The following is an 18,227-nucleotide window of genomic DNA, read 5'->3' as shown; positions in this document are numbered from 1 at the left end:
AAGAGGTTGTAAAGTCTCTCAGTGTGAAATTTTCCGCTTCTATAAACTTTATGCGACCAAATCCATATGTGAACCTATATCGATGATTGTTCCAAGAAAGGTGAGTCTCTCTCTCTCTCTCTCTCTCTCTCTCTCTCTCTCTCTCTCTCTCTCTCTCTCTCTCTCTTTTTTTTTTTTTGCTTATTTGAATTGCAAACTGTGTTTATACCCAAAATTTCCATAAGATGACAACTAAGGTAAACTTTCAAATGTTTATCACCCTTTTCAGAGTGACCAATTCCAACCAGATTTATACCCTGACACAGCGTCTCCCACACCTGCATTGTCGGCAGAAGAATGGTTTGCGGGCACCAACAAAGGGCCAGTTTTGATGTCTATGAAGACAGGTGAGTTCTGCCAAAACCAAGTTTGTGCAATGAGTGGTCCTCACTAATGTTGTTTTCTATGTTCCGAGTACTGCAAAACACTACCAATTACCCTTCGTAGTCATGGCTAAGATTTGGGCGTTGGCTTTGGCCAAAAACAGAGATGATATTGATACCTTTTGCAAAAAAAGCTGATGATCAATGTCCAGTACAGTATCTCATATTAGTAAGACCGAGTTGGTAATTCAACCACACTAAATTTTTAGAGTTGATTGTAATAGTTTCTGATAATATAAGGTGATATCTTTAAGATTTATGGAAGACCTGATTTAATAAACGTGTAGAATTTACTGTTTTATAAGCGGAAAGTGGAGCTAGCAACGCGATCTGTCCCTAGTACTGCTTCACATGACCCAAAGTCATCTATGAAAAAATAAAACTTCAGGTGATGACAATCTTGTGAAAGAAAATACATTAGTTAGAGAAAGGCCATTGTTCTTAAGAAACCAGTTCAACTAATCTATGATTAGATACTTTATATTATGTATGTATTTCTTCACACTGTCTTACTGTCTCATTTTCACTCATATACTCACTTGATTGATATCTCATTCATCATTGTTTCCCCCACTACTTGCCCAAGACACTTAATTCATTCTACGAGGAGTTTTAAATGTCATCATCTTTAGGTCTGTGGCCCAAGTACCTCTACTCCACAGATTGATTCGATGTAGTTTGGGTTTTTGATTTATTTCTGGTTAGCAATATGTTTATATCCTGGAGGTTATATTTTCTGATGAATCTTCTGTATATATACAAGGATTCAAGATTAAATTTTTGAGGTCCCATGGTTGTAATGGCCTCTGTGGTGAACAGACTTTCAGGGTTGATTCACACTATCGGTCTGGTCACGCTCCAGTCTCGATTGACTCTCGGTTCGGTCTAGGTTCTGGGTTGTTCACACCTTCCTTCTGATCAGTGTCTTAGCAAAATTATAAATATAAGGAAAAAGCATAAATGTATGGTAATATTGTTCAGTGATACTAGCAAATGTATTTACGCAGTGAACATTAGCCTGTTAGTGTACATATTGAATTTTTTCTGTCATGACTGGAGCAAGAATGGACCGGAGCGCCAGTGTGGATGCTTCCATTTAAAATCATGTAACAATATTTGACTGGACCATGACTGGAGAGAGAGAGAGGAGCGCGACTTGACCAGTAGTGTGAATCTGCCCTTATTCTCTGGTTTGTCCTCAGGTATGACAATAAAGACACACAGACCTCTCCCACTACGACCGACGGAGCTATCGTCTGACAAGAATGCTGATAAGAAGTACGCCTTTCTATCTATGGAAACGAGGGCTGATTATCGACCAATGGAGGTGAGTCATGTCACAATCTTTTTTGTTACCATAAGTGAGCTCTTGGCTCGATAATGTTTTTTTTACTCATTTTATTAATAGGCTACTTGTACCATGGGAAATTTGCTTTTCTCAGTGAATAGTCCAACTGGAAAAGTACAGAAAGGGAAAAATGTAATACACTGTTTGCCACTTTATATGATTTGTGTAATCATTATAGATATCTATCAGTGCCGTGGAAGGAAGTTTTGGAAGAGTAGTTTACTAGTTTATTGTCTGAGGACTTTGCTCTAGGTTAGTGTATTGAGATTGTAAGGTATTTGAGGCTATCCTATTCTTCCTTATCTTTCATCTATTATTGTATGATTACCTTTTTATACCTTAATAAGAATTATTATTTTATTTCTTTTTTCCTGATTAAATTCTTATTTGTTTCTTTTCTCATTAAATTCTATTTAGTAAATGCATTTTGGAACCAGATGTACTAAAGAATGATTCCCCAAGAATTATCGTAAAGGAGAAAATGTTGCATTTTATGTTAGTAATATGGTTTGGAAACTTATGTTTTTTTTTAAATGAAATATTTGGGAGGTTTTATTTCATTTTCCATCCTAGTAATTTTGTTGCAGAGTGATGGATGTTCTTCGTAAATCTTGAATCTTTGGTGTCCCATATTTGAGCATTCTATTATTATGAGGAAGTAGATACTAGTTTCTTTAGAATAATAGCTGCATAGGTTTGACATGAAAATTTCTAAGATTATTTAGAAGAATGTTAGATTAAGAAAAATCCTAGAATTTTTCAGTTTCATTATTGTTTTTGTGTTTGGAATTATGTTGTTTGAATAGGAATTTAGTGGTTATTTTTCTGTGATTGCAATACTGTAGTACGGTATCTATATCATATGAAATCTTGTATAATGGTGTTTAAAAGATTATGATTAAGGAATTATATAATTTTTATTATCACTTTCTTACGGTCATAATTCATGGGCGCTTTAGTGTTCAAACCATCATCGGTTCATTTGTTTCTATTTTGCTCTCTCCGTCCGAACCTTCAGTCAAGATACGTTGCACCTTCGTACGGAACGTGGGGAAGGTCATATGGGCCAGGTGGTCCTTATAAAGAGGTATAGTCATAACTTTGTGAAATAGTAGAAGTGTTGTTCTGTGTCCTGTTGATGTAAACAAAGTATCCCAGTTGCAAAGTATCTTCGGCTAGTCTGCTTGTATCACACCATTTGGTTTTGGGTTGATCTCTTGGTTTGGAAAACGTGTCCCCCTTGAATCTCTTGGTATGGGCTCATTTGCTACAGTGATAAATTTGGATATATTAACCAAAGTTGCGCTGCTAATTTTTTATTGTCACTCTCAAATGTGTCATTAACTTTACAATTAGAATTGTGGTGATTGTGATGATGGCTTGATAAATTTTTGAATTGTGCTTGGGAAACCTTGGAGTAACTTATTTTAGGTGAAAGATTAATGAGAAGAATGACTTGATAGGACCGAATTAAACTGAAAAATCAGGGGCCATATTTCTGTTTGCAGAATACACTAAAGATTTAATAGAAGTACAGGAACAATTTTTATGCTTTTTATTACAATTTCTATGACTAGATGATTATTGTGAGATAATCATAAACTGTTTATTGTAGTTCAGTGGTACATTATGACACTGATCAGATTTAGAGCAGTGTTCACATTGAATGTGAATTGTATATCACAAGCGGTGGTTAGTGCTTCCATTGGTAGTAATGCTCAGAATTTGTTGGTTGAAACATCAGTGTAATCTTGTTCTCCATTTTATATTGGTTGTAAAGTGAATGTAGAATTAATATAATTTAACCTTTAGAAAGTAATAATTATTGTCCCTTATTTTAAGTTGATCTACAAGCATTTATTGATAACATAAGCGTAGGTGATGATGAGATGATAATTTTAACAAATTATATACCCTGCAATAGTAAACCTTATATGAAACAGGACAAATCTATTTGTTTTCTGATAACACTATTTAAGTTCTTTGTATATTGATATGATGATGTAGGAGAATACAATACCATGTAAGTTCTGATGTCATTCATATTTACTCATATTTCAGAATTGTCAGCTATCTTATTGCAAACCCTTTCAGAACATTATCACTTCACCCCTTTGTATTTTTCTCTTTCCGTTTGCACCGTCAGTCGAGATACGGTGCGTCCTCCTACGCAACGTGGGGAAGGTCGTACTCGACAGGTGGCCATTATAAAGAGGTACGGTGGTAATTTAATACCAGACTAGGCTATTTTTACTTCTTTCACTATAGGTGTGAACAAGGAGTCGCAGTTGCGCGTTATCTCCGACTAGTCTGCTTGTAATGTACCATTTGCTTTTTGGTTGATCTCGACTGGCCCATGGAAAATACCCCACGGCCTAAATGCTGTGGACAGGGTCTCATGGATTCCGTCGACGGTCTGAATTCATATAGGCTAGGCATGGTGTTTACGCGCTCTTACGCTAGAGTGTCAACATGGTGGGTTGGATGGAATTGAGTTACTGTAAAAGATAAGTGAAAGGTTGATATGAATGTGATGGATGACGAATGTCCTGAAATATCTCTGATGGCTACTGAGAAAGATTTAAGTTCCAATGAATGTTATAAGATTATCTTGGAAAAAATGAATTTTGAGGCAGTGGTGGACATTATGAAATGTATGTCCTTCAGTTTACTTGAGAAGTATTTGTTTTTATTTTTTCTTAAACAAATGGAAATAGTATTTACAAAAAAGTTTCTTTAATGTATCTTATTTTTTTTATCCTGTGAAATACTCTGTTTTACCAGTATAATGCATAAGCTAGTTTATTTGCTTACATCTGATTATTTATAGGCATTGTCTGTTATTTTGTCTCAGCATAAGATATTTTTTTACCTTTGTATTGAGTTGTAGCAACTAATCTATCAATTTGAGTTGAAGCTTGTCTATCACTTCTAGTTATTTCTAATTTGCCTTATAAAACACATTTTTAAAGTTATCTTTTATTAAAGAGCATTCTAGGGACAAACTTTCTTTTAATACAGTCTTAAGTAGTGAGACAGTTATTCTTATATTTTCTCTGGCTTTATAGTGTTTAGTGCTCAGTTCCCTGTTCTGCCTAAGTACAAGATGGTGCATCACTTACCAAAAATTTAAACTTATCTCACTGCCACAGATTGAAGCATATTTTGTTTTTCACTGTCGGTATGCTTCTATGAGCTGGAAGGAGATATAGTGCATTGTAGGATTTGTAAACCATGAAATTCAATTAGATGAAGGACCTTATTACTTATTTGCGAGTTGCGACAAATGTGTTGGTAGCATTATGACAACCTTGAATGCAAAGGAAGGTTTTTAAATCAGTTGCAGAAAGATTTTTGAAGCATTTTCATCTGCTTAACATGAAAGCACCATATCAAAAGATTTAAAGTTAGCGAATAGTGGTGTTTGTTTTTGTAAGCTTTCTCTTATATTAAGCAAGAAACTGGAAGACTTGCCATGATTAGTTGATAAAATTTTGGTCTTATGTTTTTATTTAAGGACTTAACCTCAGTAGATATTACATAAAGTTTTATTTAAGGACTTAACCTCAGTAGATATTACATAAAGTTTCTTTGTATCGAATCCTTTTTAAATCTCAGCTGCCATACTTTACGTCTATTGCTATTCAACTGCCCAATTTCTTAAGCTCTACATACAAATGTTGCACTTATTTGCATTCTTTATGGTGGTATTGTAGAACATCTATTCAGATTTCTTATTCTCATCTTGAGTTTGATAGACAATTACTTGAAGGAGGGTCTAAGAAATTACTGAAAGACAGTGGCTCATAGGAATGCTCTGGGAAAAGAGGAATAAAGACCCAAGACACAGAAGTTCAGGCAAAAAAAGTGGAGACGACTCATTTCAGGTCTTACCTTGTAAGAGGAATAGGTAGCGTGAACAATTAGTTATGATGTGATGTTGAGATTGATCAAGCTTCCATTCATTTATGTTATAAGTTTTTTTCACTGGAGATTTAGCTTTACAATTTGAAATTGACATTTGTATTATATTTGAGAACTATTTAATTGGGAAGTACATTACTTGGAAACTATCGGTGATTAAACAGCGGCAGAGTGAGTTCAACCGGAAAGTGCGTGGTACCCTGTTGAGATGTTAAAACTCCCAATTTTTTTTTTAATTCCTTTCAATAAGTGTACTCCCCTTTTCATGTATATGAAACAGCCCTGCCTTTTCTCTTCTTAATAGTGACCATTTTTAAACATTTTATTTTTGCACCCGACAGTTAAGCTAAAGGAGATATATAAGTATTTGTTGATTTTCTCCAGAATGTTTTGAAATCCCTCCCCCCCTTCCCAGCACAGATGCAAAGCTTGACCCCGTTTTTCTTTAGAGCGAAGGACTGCATTGACACGATCATTTACAAAACTTGCATTGCCAAATGATGGTCTTGTGTTTAGATTCTAAGTCCTTCAATGGTGTGCCTGTTGTTCGGGAGTATGTTGTTATTAAATCGTCATCCTTACTGTACTCCACTCCTGCATTTTCTCCCCATACCTGCTGGTGTTTTTGTACAGTGTTAGGTATTTAGAGCCAGTTAATGAATGTTTCCCCTTTATTTTTTTACTTATGATTATGAACTTATTTTGTACAATGTTAATTACCTTCTTTCATGGATGAGTATTTTATGTTTCAGAAATGTTAATTTTAATGGTTGATGAAATGCAACTTATGACGAATACAGAACTACTTATGAAAAATAAATTTGTTGTTTTCTATTAAATACCAAAATGCCTTGATAAAATTGCCTCATGATTTTTTTGTCATGTGTTTGGTGTTTACATAGAGCAGCAGTTAGTATCGCATGTTTTGGCAAGAGGCGAGCTACCAGCCAACATTACTTGAGAGTCTGCTGGCTTGATAGATATTAGGAAATGTTCCTTTTATGGAGCTGTCTTTGTTTTCATCAGTTACTGTAAATGTTAAGTGTTTAGATAGATTTTGCCTGGATAATTTTAAGTGATTACTCATCTGAAACTCGATTATGATTACTATCATTTATTCTTACAATTTCAGGTTATCATTAGATACTTTATTTTCCTTTCATCAGTTTTCTATCATCAAAATTCACTGCAAGCATTATCGAAGTGTGTTTGTGGTGGCATCTCATTGGGCCCAGACCTATAACCGTCTTTTAGCGTTCTTTGGGGGGTTCCCCTCAGTTCCCCCTTGGCTCTAAATGTCCTGCTAGACCCCAGATCTGCCATATTTCGTACACTCTTTTAATTAGGATTTTGGTCATTCAGACTACATCAAATCTCAAAAATAAAATGTATCCTCAGAAAATCCTGGAGAATTGGAGTCATACAGTCAAACTTTTTAAACAGCCAACATTTATTTTAATGATGATAAAAAAAATGCCAGAGAACTGAAAAAATAATGCTTAATTATATTTTTTATTTTACAGTGTTGGTTGATTTTAACAATACTTTAGTATTACAGAGACATGTTTTGACACAATTGAAATTTTAGGAAATGTTAGAGTATGTACTTTTTCATAAATTCAGCATATTATATTTCCCATCCTTCTATGGTAGATACATTCATAACCCGCCTACAGATTTAAGAATCGTGTCATGTTGAACTAGATTTTTTCAATATTAAACTTAGCCGGTGATCATATAAGCTGTCAGCTCTGCTGCCCGACAGAAAAACCTAAGGACAAAATACGCCAGCGATCGCTATACAGGTGGGGGTGTACATCAACAGCGCCATCTGTCGAGCAGGTACTCAAGTACTCCATGTAAACACAGAACCAATTTTCTCTCTGTCGTGCCACTGGCAAGACCTACTAAATACGCTGTTGCTTACTGGATTGATTTTCACAGATTTTGGTGAAGTACTCATTTCTAGTTATTAGCTTTCGCTTTGCAGAGGTTATCTTCAATACTTCCTTGCATTCTTTGATTGAATTTTGGATTATTTGTTGATGACTTGGATAGATTTTGAATTCCCCTTTGACTAATTCAAGATGGCTGACCCTTCTCAAGTCCCTAAATACAGGAAGTGTAGTGCTAGGGACTGTTCAAGGCGTCTTCCGAAGGCCTCTATCGATCCGCACACCATTTGTTCCAATTGTCGGGGTAAAACCTGTCAATTGGAAGATCGATGTGAGGAATGCGTTGGGCTTTCGGAATTCGATTTTCTCGAATTCCTGAAATATTCACGTAGGCTAGAGAGAGATAGAGTCAGGAGGAGTTCATCTCGCTCCGTTGATTTTTCCTCTCCCCATGCCCCACAACCTATTCCTTCCCCTGTAGTGGTTGCTCCTGATCCCCCTTCTAGCACTCAACAACCTTCGATGGCAGATATGATGCGTGCCATCCAGGCTCTGGGTGAGAGAGTCGAGTCATTGGCGAGTGACCGTAACCAACTCATGGCAGACGTCAGGGAGTTGAAGGGTAAGAGTGCAGTGGGTAGTGACAAAGTGAGTGGTAGTGTTGTGGAAAGTGTTAGTGTTGCGCTTGAGGGTGCGTCTGTTCGTGCCTGTCGTCCTCCCAGTCCGGGACCTCTTGCAAGCTCCCAAGCCCAGGGGAGAAGCAATGTCGTACGACCAAAGGGTTCGACAGGCTTTAATCAGCGGACAGACGTTCCCTCCGTGGTTTCGGACGTATCTTGCCAAGATCGCCCCACCCACAAGAAGACGAGAGAGCCCGTTTATTCCTCGTCTGCGGAAGATGTTTCTCGGAAGAAACAATGGCCCAAGGTCTCACGACCTCTCAAACGCAAGGTCCCTTCCGCGCAAGTCCAACGGCCCAGTTGTAGCCACTGGGTCAGTTCGGACTCGCTGCAGTCTTCAGATGACTGCACACCTCCTAAGAGAGGCAAAGCGGTACCGCAACAGGCAGTAACACCGTCTGTTGCCGCACCTGCTACTGTAGACCCTAAGTGGGCTTTGCTGCAGACCATGCAGACACAGTTGTCATCTTTAATGCAGGACTTTCGTGCGGAGAAGGTTGACGCTGCACCCGTTAGCCTACAACCAACCACGGTTGTGCGTCCAGTTGACGCTGAGGCTACCTTCTCCCGCACTCCAGCTGTGAGAGTCCCGCCACCCATGCGCACTGTACCCTGCCAGCCGCATGTTGACGTTCGCCGACGCACGGAACCCTCCGTTGACGTTCGCGAGTTACAACAACAACAACCTAAGTTGTTTTGTTTTGACGCGGTGCGTCAACCTCCGCAACCCACTGTGGTTACCCCTACTCGCCCACAGCAGACTAGACAGTCAGGAGCAGACGCTTTGCGCCCCCGCGCAGCTATGGTTGTTGCCAGCTCACAGACTGGCCAACAGTTCCATGACGTTGCGTCCAGTGCAGTCACGCATGCACCCGTGCTGCCGGACTCAGCTGACCAGCCAATGCCTACTCCTTTGCCGCTTCCTCCTCAGCATTCAGACGATGGACTCTCTGATGATGACGACGCTGCACACCTTGACGACCCGCACACGGACATCGACGAACCCAAGACCTCGCCTCCCTCCTTGGACTTTAGGAAAGTACTTGCACTGTTCAAGGATATGTATCCCGATCAGTTTGTTTCTGCGGCCCCACGCTCACCTCCATCTGAGTTCGCTTTAGGCACGCAGTCATCCGCGCCTGCCTTTACGAAGCTCGTCCTCGCCCGCTCGTCCAAGAGAGCTTTAAGGGTGTTGGGAGATTGGATGCAGTCCAAAAAGCACCTTGGGAAGACAGCATTCTTGTTTCCCCCTGCGAAACTCGCTTCCAGATCGAGCGTCTGGTATGCCACGGGAGAAGTTCTCGGCTTGGGAGTTCCTGCCTCTGCCCAGGGCGACTTCTCAAGTCTAGTAGACTCTCCCCGCAGGCTGGCCATGAGACGCTCCAAGATTTGTTGGACTCCTTCAGATTTAGATCATCTGATGAAAGGAGTGTTCAGAGCCTTCGAAGTGTTTAACTTTTTGGATTGGTGTTTGGGAGCGTTGAGCAGGAAGACCTCCCCTTCTGACAAGGAAACTTCCATGCTCATTATGTCCTGCATGGACAAGGCCATACGGGACGGTTCCAGTGAGTTTGCGGCTTCGTTCGTTTCCGGGGTTCTCAAGAAACGGGAAAACCTTTGCTCCTTCTTGTCAGCTGGAGTAACACAATGTCAGAAATCGGAGCTTATGTTTGCTCCTCTCTCGAAGTGCCTTTTCCCAGAGGAGTTGATCAAGGAGATTGCTGCCTCCTTGATTCAAAAAGACACGCATGACCTGGTTGCGTCATCCGCACGCAAAGCCACCCCTTTGCCTACCGTGTCTAGACCCAGGATGGATACTCCAGCGTCAAGATTTATTCCGCCCTTTCGTGGCAGAGCCACCAGCAGAGGAGGTGCTCGTGCCGAAGGGAAACGTGGGAGCAAGAAGAAAGGTACCAAGTCCTTTAGAGGCAGAGTCTGACTGCCACCTTCTTCAGACAGCAGTGGGAGCCAGACTCAAGAACTACTGGCAGTCCTGGGAGAACAGGGGCGCAGATGCACAATCTGTGAAGTTGCTCAGAGAAGGGTACAAGATCCCATTCTTGCGCAAGCCCCCTCTAGCAACGACTCCCATCGACCTCTCTTCCAGGTACAGAGAGGAGGACAAGAGACTAGCGTTGAAGCAAGAGGTGTCTCTCTTACTAGAAAAGGGAGCGGTAGTCAAAGTCCGGGACCATCAATCCCCGGGCTTCTACAACCGTCTCTTCTTAGTGGTAAAGAAGACAGGAGGGTGGAGACCGGTGCTAGACGTCAGTGCTTTGAATGTCTTTGTCATAAAGCAGACGTTCGCCATGGAGACGACAAAGTCTGTTCTAGCAGCGGTCAGGAAGGAAGACTGGATGGTCTCTTTAGACCTCAAGGACGCTTACTTTCACGTCCCCATCCACCCAGATTCCCAACCTTTTCTAAGGTTCGTTTACGGGAAGGTTGTCTACCAATTTCAAGCCCTGTGCTTTGGCCTAAGCACGGCGCCTCTTGTCTTTACGAAACTGATGAGGAATATTGCCAAATTCCTGCATTTAGCAGACATCAGAGCCTCCCTCTATTTGGACGACTGGCTTTTAAGAGCTTCGTCCAGTCGTCGCTGTCTGGAGAATCTAAAGTGGACTCTAGATCTGACCAAGGAATTGGGTCTCCTGGTCAATATGGAAAAGTCCCAACTGGTCCCATCCCAAACTATAGTGTACCTAGGGATGGAGATTCACAGTCAAGCTTTTCGGGCTTTTCCGTCGGCCCCCAGAATAAGTCAAGCCCAAGGATGCATCCAGAACATGCTAATGAAGGACCGATGTTCAGTCAGACAGTGGATGAGTCTGATAGGGACACTTTCATCACTGGACCAGTTCATTGCGTTAGGGAGACTGCACCTCCGTCCCCTTCAATTTCACCTGGCTGTTCACTGGAGAAAGGACAAGACGCTAGAAGCGGTCTCGATCCCTATTTCCGAGAAGATGAAGTCATCACTGACTTGGTGGAAGGACAACATCAACCTCAGAGAGGGTCTGCCACTGGCTGTTCAGACCCCCAACCACGTTCTCTTCTCGGACGCATCGAACACGGGCTGGGGTGCGACATTAGACGGTCGGGAATGCTCGGGCACCTGGAACTCGGAGCAAAGAGCGTTACATATCAACTGCAAGGAGCTACTGGCAGTTCATCTGGCCTTGAAAAGCTTCAAGTCCCTCCTTCTAGGCAAGTTGATGGAGGTGAACTCCGACAACACCACGGCCTTGGCGTACATCTCCAAGCAAGGAGGGACCCATTCTATGAAGTTGTACGAGATCGCAAGGGACCTCCTCACCTGGTCAAGAGATCTAAACCTGTCTCTAGTAACAAGGTTCATTCAAGGCAACATGAATGTCATGGCGGACCGCCTCAGTCGGAAGGGTCAAATCATCCCAACAGAGTGGACCCTTCACAAGAATGTATGCAAGAGACTTTGGGCTACATGGGGCCAACCTACCATAGATCTCTTTGCAACCTCGATGACCAAGAGGCTCCCAAATTATTGCTCGCCAATCCCGGACCCAGCAGCAGTTCATATAGATGCCTTTCTACTGGATTGGTCCCATCTAGACCTTTATGCATTCCCCCCGTTCAAGATTGTCAACAAGGTACTGCAGAAGTTCGCCTCTCACGAAGGGACAAGGTTGACGTTGGTTGCTCCCCTCTGGCCCGCGAGAGAATGGTTCACCGAGGTACTGCAATGGCTAGTGGACGTTCCCAGAACTCTTCCACTAAGAGTGGACCTTCTACGTCAGCCACACGTAAAGAAGGTACACCCAAGCCTCCACGCTCTTCGTCTGACTGCCTTCAGACTATCGAAAGACTCTCGAGAGCTAGAGGTTTTTCGAAGGAGGCAGCCAGGGCGATTGCTAGAGCAAGGAGGACATCCACTCTTAGAGTCTACCAGTCGAAGTGGGAAGTATTCCGAAGCTGGTGCAAGTCAGTATCAGTATCCTCTACCAGTACCTCTGTAACTCAAATAGCTGACTTCCTATTATACCTGAGGAAGGAAAGATCTCTTTCAGCTCCCACGATCAAGGGTTACAGAAGCATGTTGGCAGCAGTTTTCCGTCACAGAGGCTTAGATCTTTCCAACAACAAAGATCTACAGGACCTCCTTAAGTCTTTTGAGACCTCGAAGGAGCATCGTTTGGCCACACCAGGTTGGAATTTAGACGTGGTACTAAGATTCCTTATGTCAGAAAGGTTCGAGCCGCTACAATCAGCCTCCTTTAAAGATCTCACTTTAAAGACTCTTTTCCTCGTCTGCTTAGCAACAGCTAAAAGAGTCAGTGAGATACACGCCTTCAGCAGGAACATCGGATTTTCATCTGAAACGGCTACATGTTCTTTGCAGCTTGGTTTTCTTGCCAAAAACGAACTACCTTCTCGTCCTTGGCCGAAATCGTTCGATATTCCAAGCCTTTCTAATTTGGTTGGAAATGAACTAGAAAGAGTCTTATGCCCTGTTAGAGCTCTTAAGTTCTATTTAAGACGAACTAAACCTTTACGAGGACAGTCAGAAGCTTTATGGTGTGCTATTAAGAAACCTTCTTTACCTATGTCGAAGAATGCAGTTTCCTATTATATTAGACTGTTGATACGAGAAGCTCATTCCCATCTGAATGAGGAAGACCATGCTTTGCTGAAGGTAAGGACACATGAAGTTAGAGCTGTCGCAACTTCAGTGGCCTTCAAACAAAACAGATCTCTGCAGAGTATAATGGACGCAACCTATTGGAGAAGCAAGTCAGTGTTCGCGTCTTTTTATCTTAAAGATGTCCAGTCTCTTTACGAGAACTGCTACACCCTGGGACCATTCGTAGCAGCGAGTGCAGTAGTGGGTGAGGGCTCAACCACTACATTCCCCTAATTCCATAACCTTTTTTAATCTTTCTCTTGAAATGTTTTTTATTGTTGTTTTTGGGTTGTCCGGAAGGCTAAGAAGCCTTTTGCATCCTGGTTGATTTGGCGGGTGGTCAAATTCTTTTCTTGAGAAGCGCCTAGATTAGAGGTTTTGATGAGGTCCTTTAGTATGGGTTGCAACCCTTGATACTTCAGCTCCTAGGAGTCGCTCAGCATCCTATGAGGATCGCGAGGCTCAGTAAGGAAGACGTACTTAAAAAGGCAGAGTAATTGTTCAAGTCGACTTCCTTACCAGGTACTTATTTATTTTATGTTTGTTATTTTGAATAACTGCTAAAATGAAATACAAAATACTTAGCTCTTAATAATGTAAACATGTAATGCTGGTCTCTACCCACCCCCCCTGGGTGTGAATCAGCTTATATGATCACCGGCTAAGTTTAATATTGAAAAATGTTATTTTTATTAATAAAATAAATTTTTGAATATACTTACCCGGTGATCATATATTAAAGGACCCTCCCTTCCTCCCCAATAGAGACCCAGTGGACCGAGGAGAAAATTGGTTCTGTGTTTACATGGAGTACTTGAGTACCTGCTCGACAGATGGCGCTGTTGATGTACACCCCCACCTGTATAGCGATCGCTGGCGTATTTTGTCCTTAGGTTTTTCTGTCGGGCAGCAGAGCTGACAGCTTATATGATCACCGGGTAAGTATATTCAAAAATTTATTTTATTAATAGAAATAACATTTCTCAACCCACATTGGAATACTTTGTAATTGAAGAATCTACTTTGTATGCCTTGAAAAGTGTTTTATATTATTTTGAAAACTGCAGATTCTTTGATTATTCATCTTTTGTCTGGCTTTCATGAGATTGCCTTAATGATTTTTCTGTGGACTTCAGAAATTATATACTTTTATCTGGACCATAAATTTATTGTACAAGTACCCACAAAAGGAAAACACAAAGAAACGTAACACAAAAGAAAAAGGTCGGACAACAGAAGACACACAGAACTGTAATGGAGTTCATTGGCCAGGTCGGAACCCGAGCTGACCTCCGGTCATCCCTGGCTGTGGGAGAGGTGGGGATTTGGGGGAATGCCTATCCAGAATTTTCTGGTCAGAGCTGGGAGGATCCCAGGACTCTCCTATAGATGTGGTTCGTGGTAAGTATAGTTGAGAAAAATACAAATTACTAAGAATGTGTCATTTTGCCTGTATGATAAATTCATTGGGTTTTGTATACAGGAATTGATTTGATGACATCAACGGTCTTCTTAGCACTTGAGATGTATTGATTTAGGGATAAACAAATTCTTTTTGATAGTATGTGTTTAATTTTTGTAACTGAAAAATACATGCATTATTCTTATGATCTCCTCAGTCTCAATTTGAATGGTCTACTGTTTAGTAGATGTAAATACTTGGTTAAAATTCCTAAAATTTTAATGTTTACACTTGCCTTGAAATGTTCATGGAGGCATTTTTGGGTTATTTGTTGGATCTGTGCTGGTTTACTTTTATCTGTTATAATTATAAATGATTTATAAGGAATTCAAGTTTCCCCATATATTCAATGAAATGTTCCACAGGTACGTACCATTTGATGGGATGATTACATACAGTGAGTGATGGTAAGGTGGTAAATTGTCTGAAACACTCCAAGTTGGGGAATTGGTGTTGAATTTAATGAGAATAATTTATGTATCAGAACCCATATCCAAGAGAATTAAATACCCTAAAGTAAATAGATAAAATTTTTTTCAGAGATCCATAACAAATTTGTCATGAGGTGGTGTTTTTCAGGTGATTAATGCCGAGAAAAAACGAACAGCCACCTATCTGGGGATCTGCGAGTCATAGTTTTGGAAAGGCTGTACTGTACAGTATTATTAGTTCGGTTTATGTCATCCTAGCAACTACAGGTTAGGTGGAACTTGCATTGGTTGTTATGCAGGTTTTGCTCGCTCTTCTCAACATGCGTGCTAAGTTGCTGATGTGACTTTACTCCCTTCATTAACAAAACTGGCGTTGCGTTTGAATTAACAAGCTGTGAGCCTAATGCAAATGGGGGTATCTATGGAAGTTTTGTCCCTATTTTTATCTTTAATTTAGAGTATAAAGTTATTAATGATTGCTGAAGTATAAACAGTTCTTTTGCCATCTTCACAGCTGTAGATTATGTCAGATAACCCAGTCAAGAATCAAAATTGTGTGATTAGTAGTGTAATCCCAGTTTGTGGAGGCTGGCACCTAATGGTAATTGTATATTTCTTCTTTGTATGGAAAAACCACTGAACCCTGCATTATTCTCTGTAGATTTACATGTCTGGTATATGTAAAGATTGGTTTATCCCTTTTGTTTTTTTATTTTTCCAAATTAGAGAGGAATTCCAGAATTTATAAGGGGTTCAGTTTTAAATTTTCAGTAGGACTTGGTAATGGTTTGTTTCAAGAACCGGTAAATTAGTTGGGTGTATACATATTTCCATTTGTTCCTTTGCAAAATTAAAACCTTCCGCTCTTGACTGAGGAGTATTATTTCGGCGAAACTGAAACCAGCCGATAAACTTTTTGTCATGGTGTAACCACCCACCGCTACTTAGCGGAGGGGGAGCGGGGTAGGTTAACCGACCCGCTCACACCAGCACTTGCGACTAACCGCCACTTTTTATTTCAGCTCGGTAGAGTCGACGTATTCTTTCTCTCCCGTCAACCCCCTTTTAACCGGTTACAGTTAAAAGCAACTGGCCTAATGTTTATCAAATTTCCTTGGGAGCTGCCTTCCTTACATGGGTTTCCCGGGAAAGGGAGGTAGCAAGAGGCCTTTGGTCTCTGGTCTCTACCTCTGCTGCTCACCCAACGTTCGCTCTTCTCCGGCGGGCAGGCATGAGCAATGGCTAACAGGAACTCCTCGGAGTGACTCGTCATGGGACCACAGGTCTCGGGAACGAGTTTCGGCTTCGTTCTGGAGGTTGTACAGGTTGCTGTTCCTTTAGCCGGGTTCGCCCGAAGGGAGAAGATGCAACCTGTACGACCGGGAGGTTCGCCTTCAAGTGTTGCGCAGTTAGACCTTCCGGGGAAGGACGATGCAACAACCTTCCGAGTGGCAGCTCCCTTGTATGTGAGGCGATGCGCCATAGGAATGAGGAATTGATCGATCCTCTCGCGAGAGGAGAAATCTTCTCCAACACCCCTCTGAACGGTAGCTCCCTCGTCCGCGAGGTGATGGGCCTACAAAGATGAAGTTGATCATCCTTTCTTTTGCGAAAGTAGAGATCTTCTCCAACACTCCCTTCTGAATGGCAGCTCCCTCATCCGCGAGGCAATGCACCATAGGATAGAGGAGTTGATCAATTCTCTCTTGCAAGAGGTGAGATCTCAAGCACTCCTTTCTGAGCGGCAGCTCCCTCGTACGTGAGGCGATGCGCCAAGGAAGAGGTGTTGATATCTCTTCTAGCTTGCAAGAAGAGAGATTTTCTCCTGAGTCGTACCCGAAACAAGTCTCATTGCATTTTCCCTCTGGGATATTTGCCACAGATGGTGAAGACTGCTGGCCACTTGCGGCTGCCTCCTTCCCCATCAACGAGTCTCGTAGGCCTTAACTCTTCGGGTTATTGCCACATTGTGCTTTTGGGCACAACAAAGCACTTAGAGGTTTGTGAGGCCTAGCTCTTCAGAACCAGCGCCTCATAGCTTCTAACTCTTAACGTGGGAGAAACTCTTCATGCAAGACTTCGCTTTTGCATGGGTATGTTTCGACCCTGAGAAGTTTTACAGAACTACAAACGTTCGTTAAAATTCTATAAAAGGCTGAAACGAACCCCTGTGGCACATGCGCTCTCGCCAAGACAAAACCTCAGGGTTATTGCCACCAATACAGATTACTACCGATGACTTGAGTCAGCCGCATGCGTCAGTGAGTCCCTGGATACGAGTTCTCGTTAGACACCAAGTTTCATGAAATATAATCCTTCTAGGTTATTTTCTTGGGCTTTGTTGCCCAACGAAATGGAGAGCTTATGATATATACCCTTACAAGGTTATTATCTTGAGTCTTTAGTTCCAAGATTGTTAGGTTCTGGTAACGTTTACGAACAATAGCGAGCTACGTACACAAAGTGGCCAGACGAATGTTGTCAGCTTTTTATTACGGTTATGAATGTTAGCAAGCCCCGCCCACAAGGCAGGTAGGCAAACAATGGAGTTATAATCACTAAACTCTGTGTATGGGTTGTTTTACACATCTTAAGAATACTACAGCTAGTCGACAATCAAATTCCTTGGGGAATAATGTTGCCATTCCTCGCACACACATTGCCTCAAGCTGGATCAAAAAATTTGTCAAACGTTTACCTGGAGGCAAAGAAGTTATGCATGCGCGGCCGCATTCTGACATGCACATATGCGGGCAAGCAATCTTTCTGCCGGCGAGGACTATAGACCATCTTACAATTAGAACCCCGTTCTAATAAATCATTAGTGTTGATGACTATATTCCTTCCAAGGAACCAGGTTATGCATTACTCTTTTTCCTTCACGTAACCAGGCATACTGGATATGCAGTCTCCCTACATCTCAGGCAGTTCCTTCCTAACTTCCGATCGGAGGTCTCAGTTTAGAAAAAAAAAAATAATGGTTATAATACTGAGACCAGAAACTTCACATAAGTGAATCGGTTTCCTGAAAGGGAAACTTTGAAACTTATTCCAGTTTTGCCGATCGGAGACGTAGAAATACAAACGTTTTTATCGTTCATAGGAAGGAGAAGGTCTCGGTTTCGAACGCGAGTTCCAGACGCTGCTAATAATTAGGGCCACGCCCATATGTTTATCCGCCTCCCTGGTCTGTGTTACGGGTCCGTAGATGAACTCATGCATGCATTACCTGTTCAACAATAGATTGGAGATACTGTACATCGCAATCTTACCTTTTGGAAGTAGTTGTGTGCAATTGGTCTTTACCAACCTGTCTCTTGCCTGTAAGCGATCACTAGGAGATTTGCTGTAATAACATCTTCCTCTAAGGAGTACTGGCTACCCTGATTTACCGTTTTTAAC

General features: G+C 41.5%; 1 protein-coding gene across 3 annotated transcripts; it reads left to right on the top strand.

Annotated features, from left to right (window-relative positions):
- The first annotated feature begins 6 nt into the window (after window positions 1-6).
- LOC137636499 (coronin-1C-like) lies at window positions 7-15,471 on the top strand. Of its 3 annotated transcripts, XM_068368919.1 has the most exons (5): window positions 7-100; window positions 269-386; window positions 1,625-1,749; window positions 2,789-2,857; window positions 3,917-4,012. In XM_068368919.1, the coding sequence occupies exons 1-5, from the start codon at window positions 83-85 to the stop codon at window positions 3,995-3,997; spliced, it is 411 nt and encodes a 136-aa protein (XP_068225020.1). In that variant the 5' UTR covers window positions 7-82; the 3' UTR covers window positions 3,998-4,012. The 3 variants fall into 3 exon arrangements, with proteins under 3 accessions (XP_068225020.1, XP_068225022.1, XP_068225021.1); XM_068368921.1 differs by lacking the exons at window positions 2,789-2,857; window positions 3,917-4,012 and adding an exon at window positions 14,974-15,471; XM_068368920.1 differs by lacking the exon at window positions 2,789-2,857 and having other exon boundaries at window positions 3,917-4,052.
- Window positions 15,472-18,227: the final 2,756 nt, after the last annotated feature.

This window comes from Palaemon carinicauda, unplaced genomic scaffold (assembly GCF_036898095.1).
Source record: "Palaemon carinicauda isolate YSFRI2023 unplaced genomic scaffold, ASM3689809v2 scaffold3126, whole genome shotgun sequence".
In the NCBI taxonomy this organism is placed as follows: domain Eukaryota; kingdom Metazoa; phylum Arthropoda; class Malacostraca; order Decapoda; family Palaemonidae; genus Palaemon; species Palaemon carinicauda.
Note: the sequence above shows the minus strand (reverse complement) of the source record. Positions and strands in the feature narration are given on the sequence as shown.

Excerpts from the sequence above, each read along its gene's own strand:
- LOC137636499 (XM_068368919.1), top strand. Across the intron at positions 387-1,624 it reads TTTGATGTCTATGAAGACAG|GTATGACAATAAAGACACAC; the intron begins GTGAGTTCTGCC and ends GTTTGTCCTCAG. Across the intron at positions 1,750-2,788 it reads CTGATTATCGACCAATGGAG|TCAAGATACGTTGCACCTTC; the intron begins GTGAGTCATGTC and ends CCGAACCTTCAG.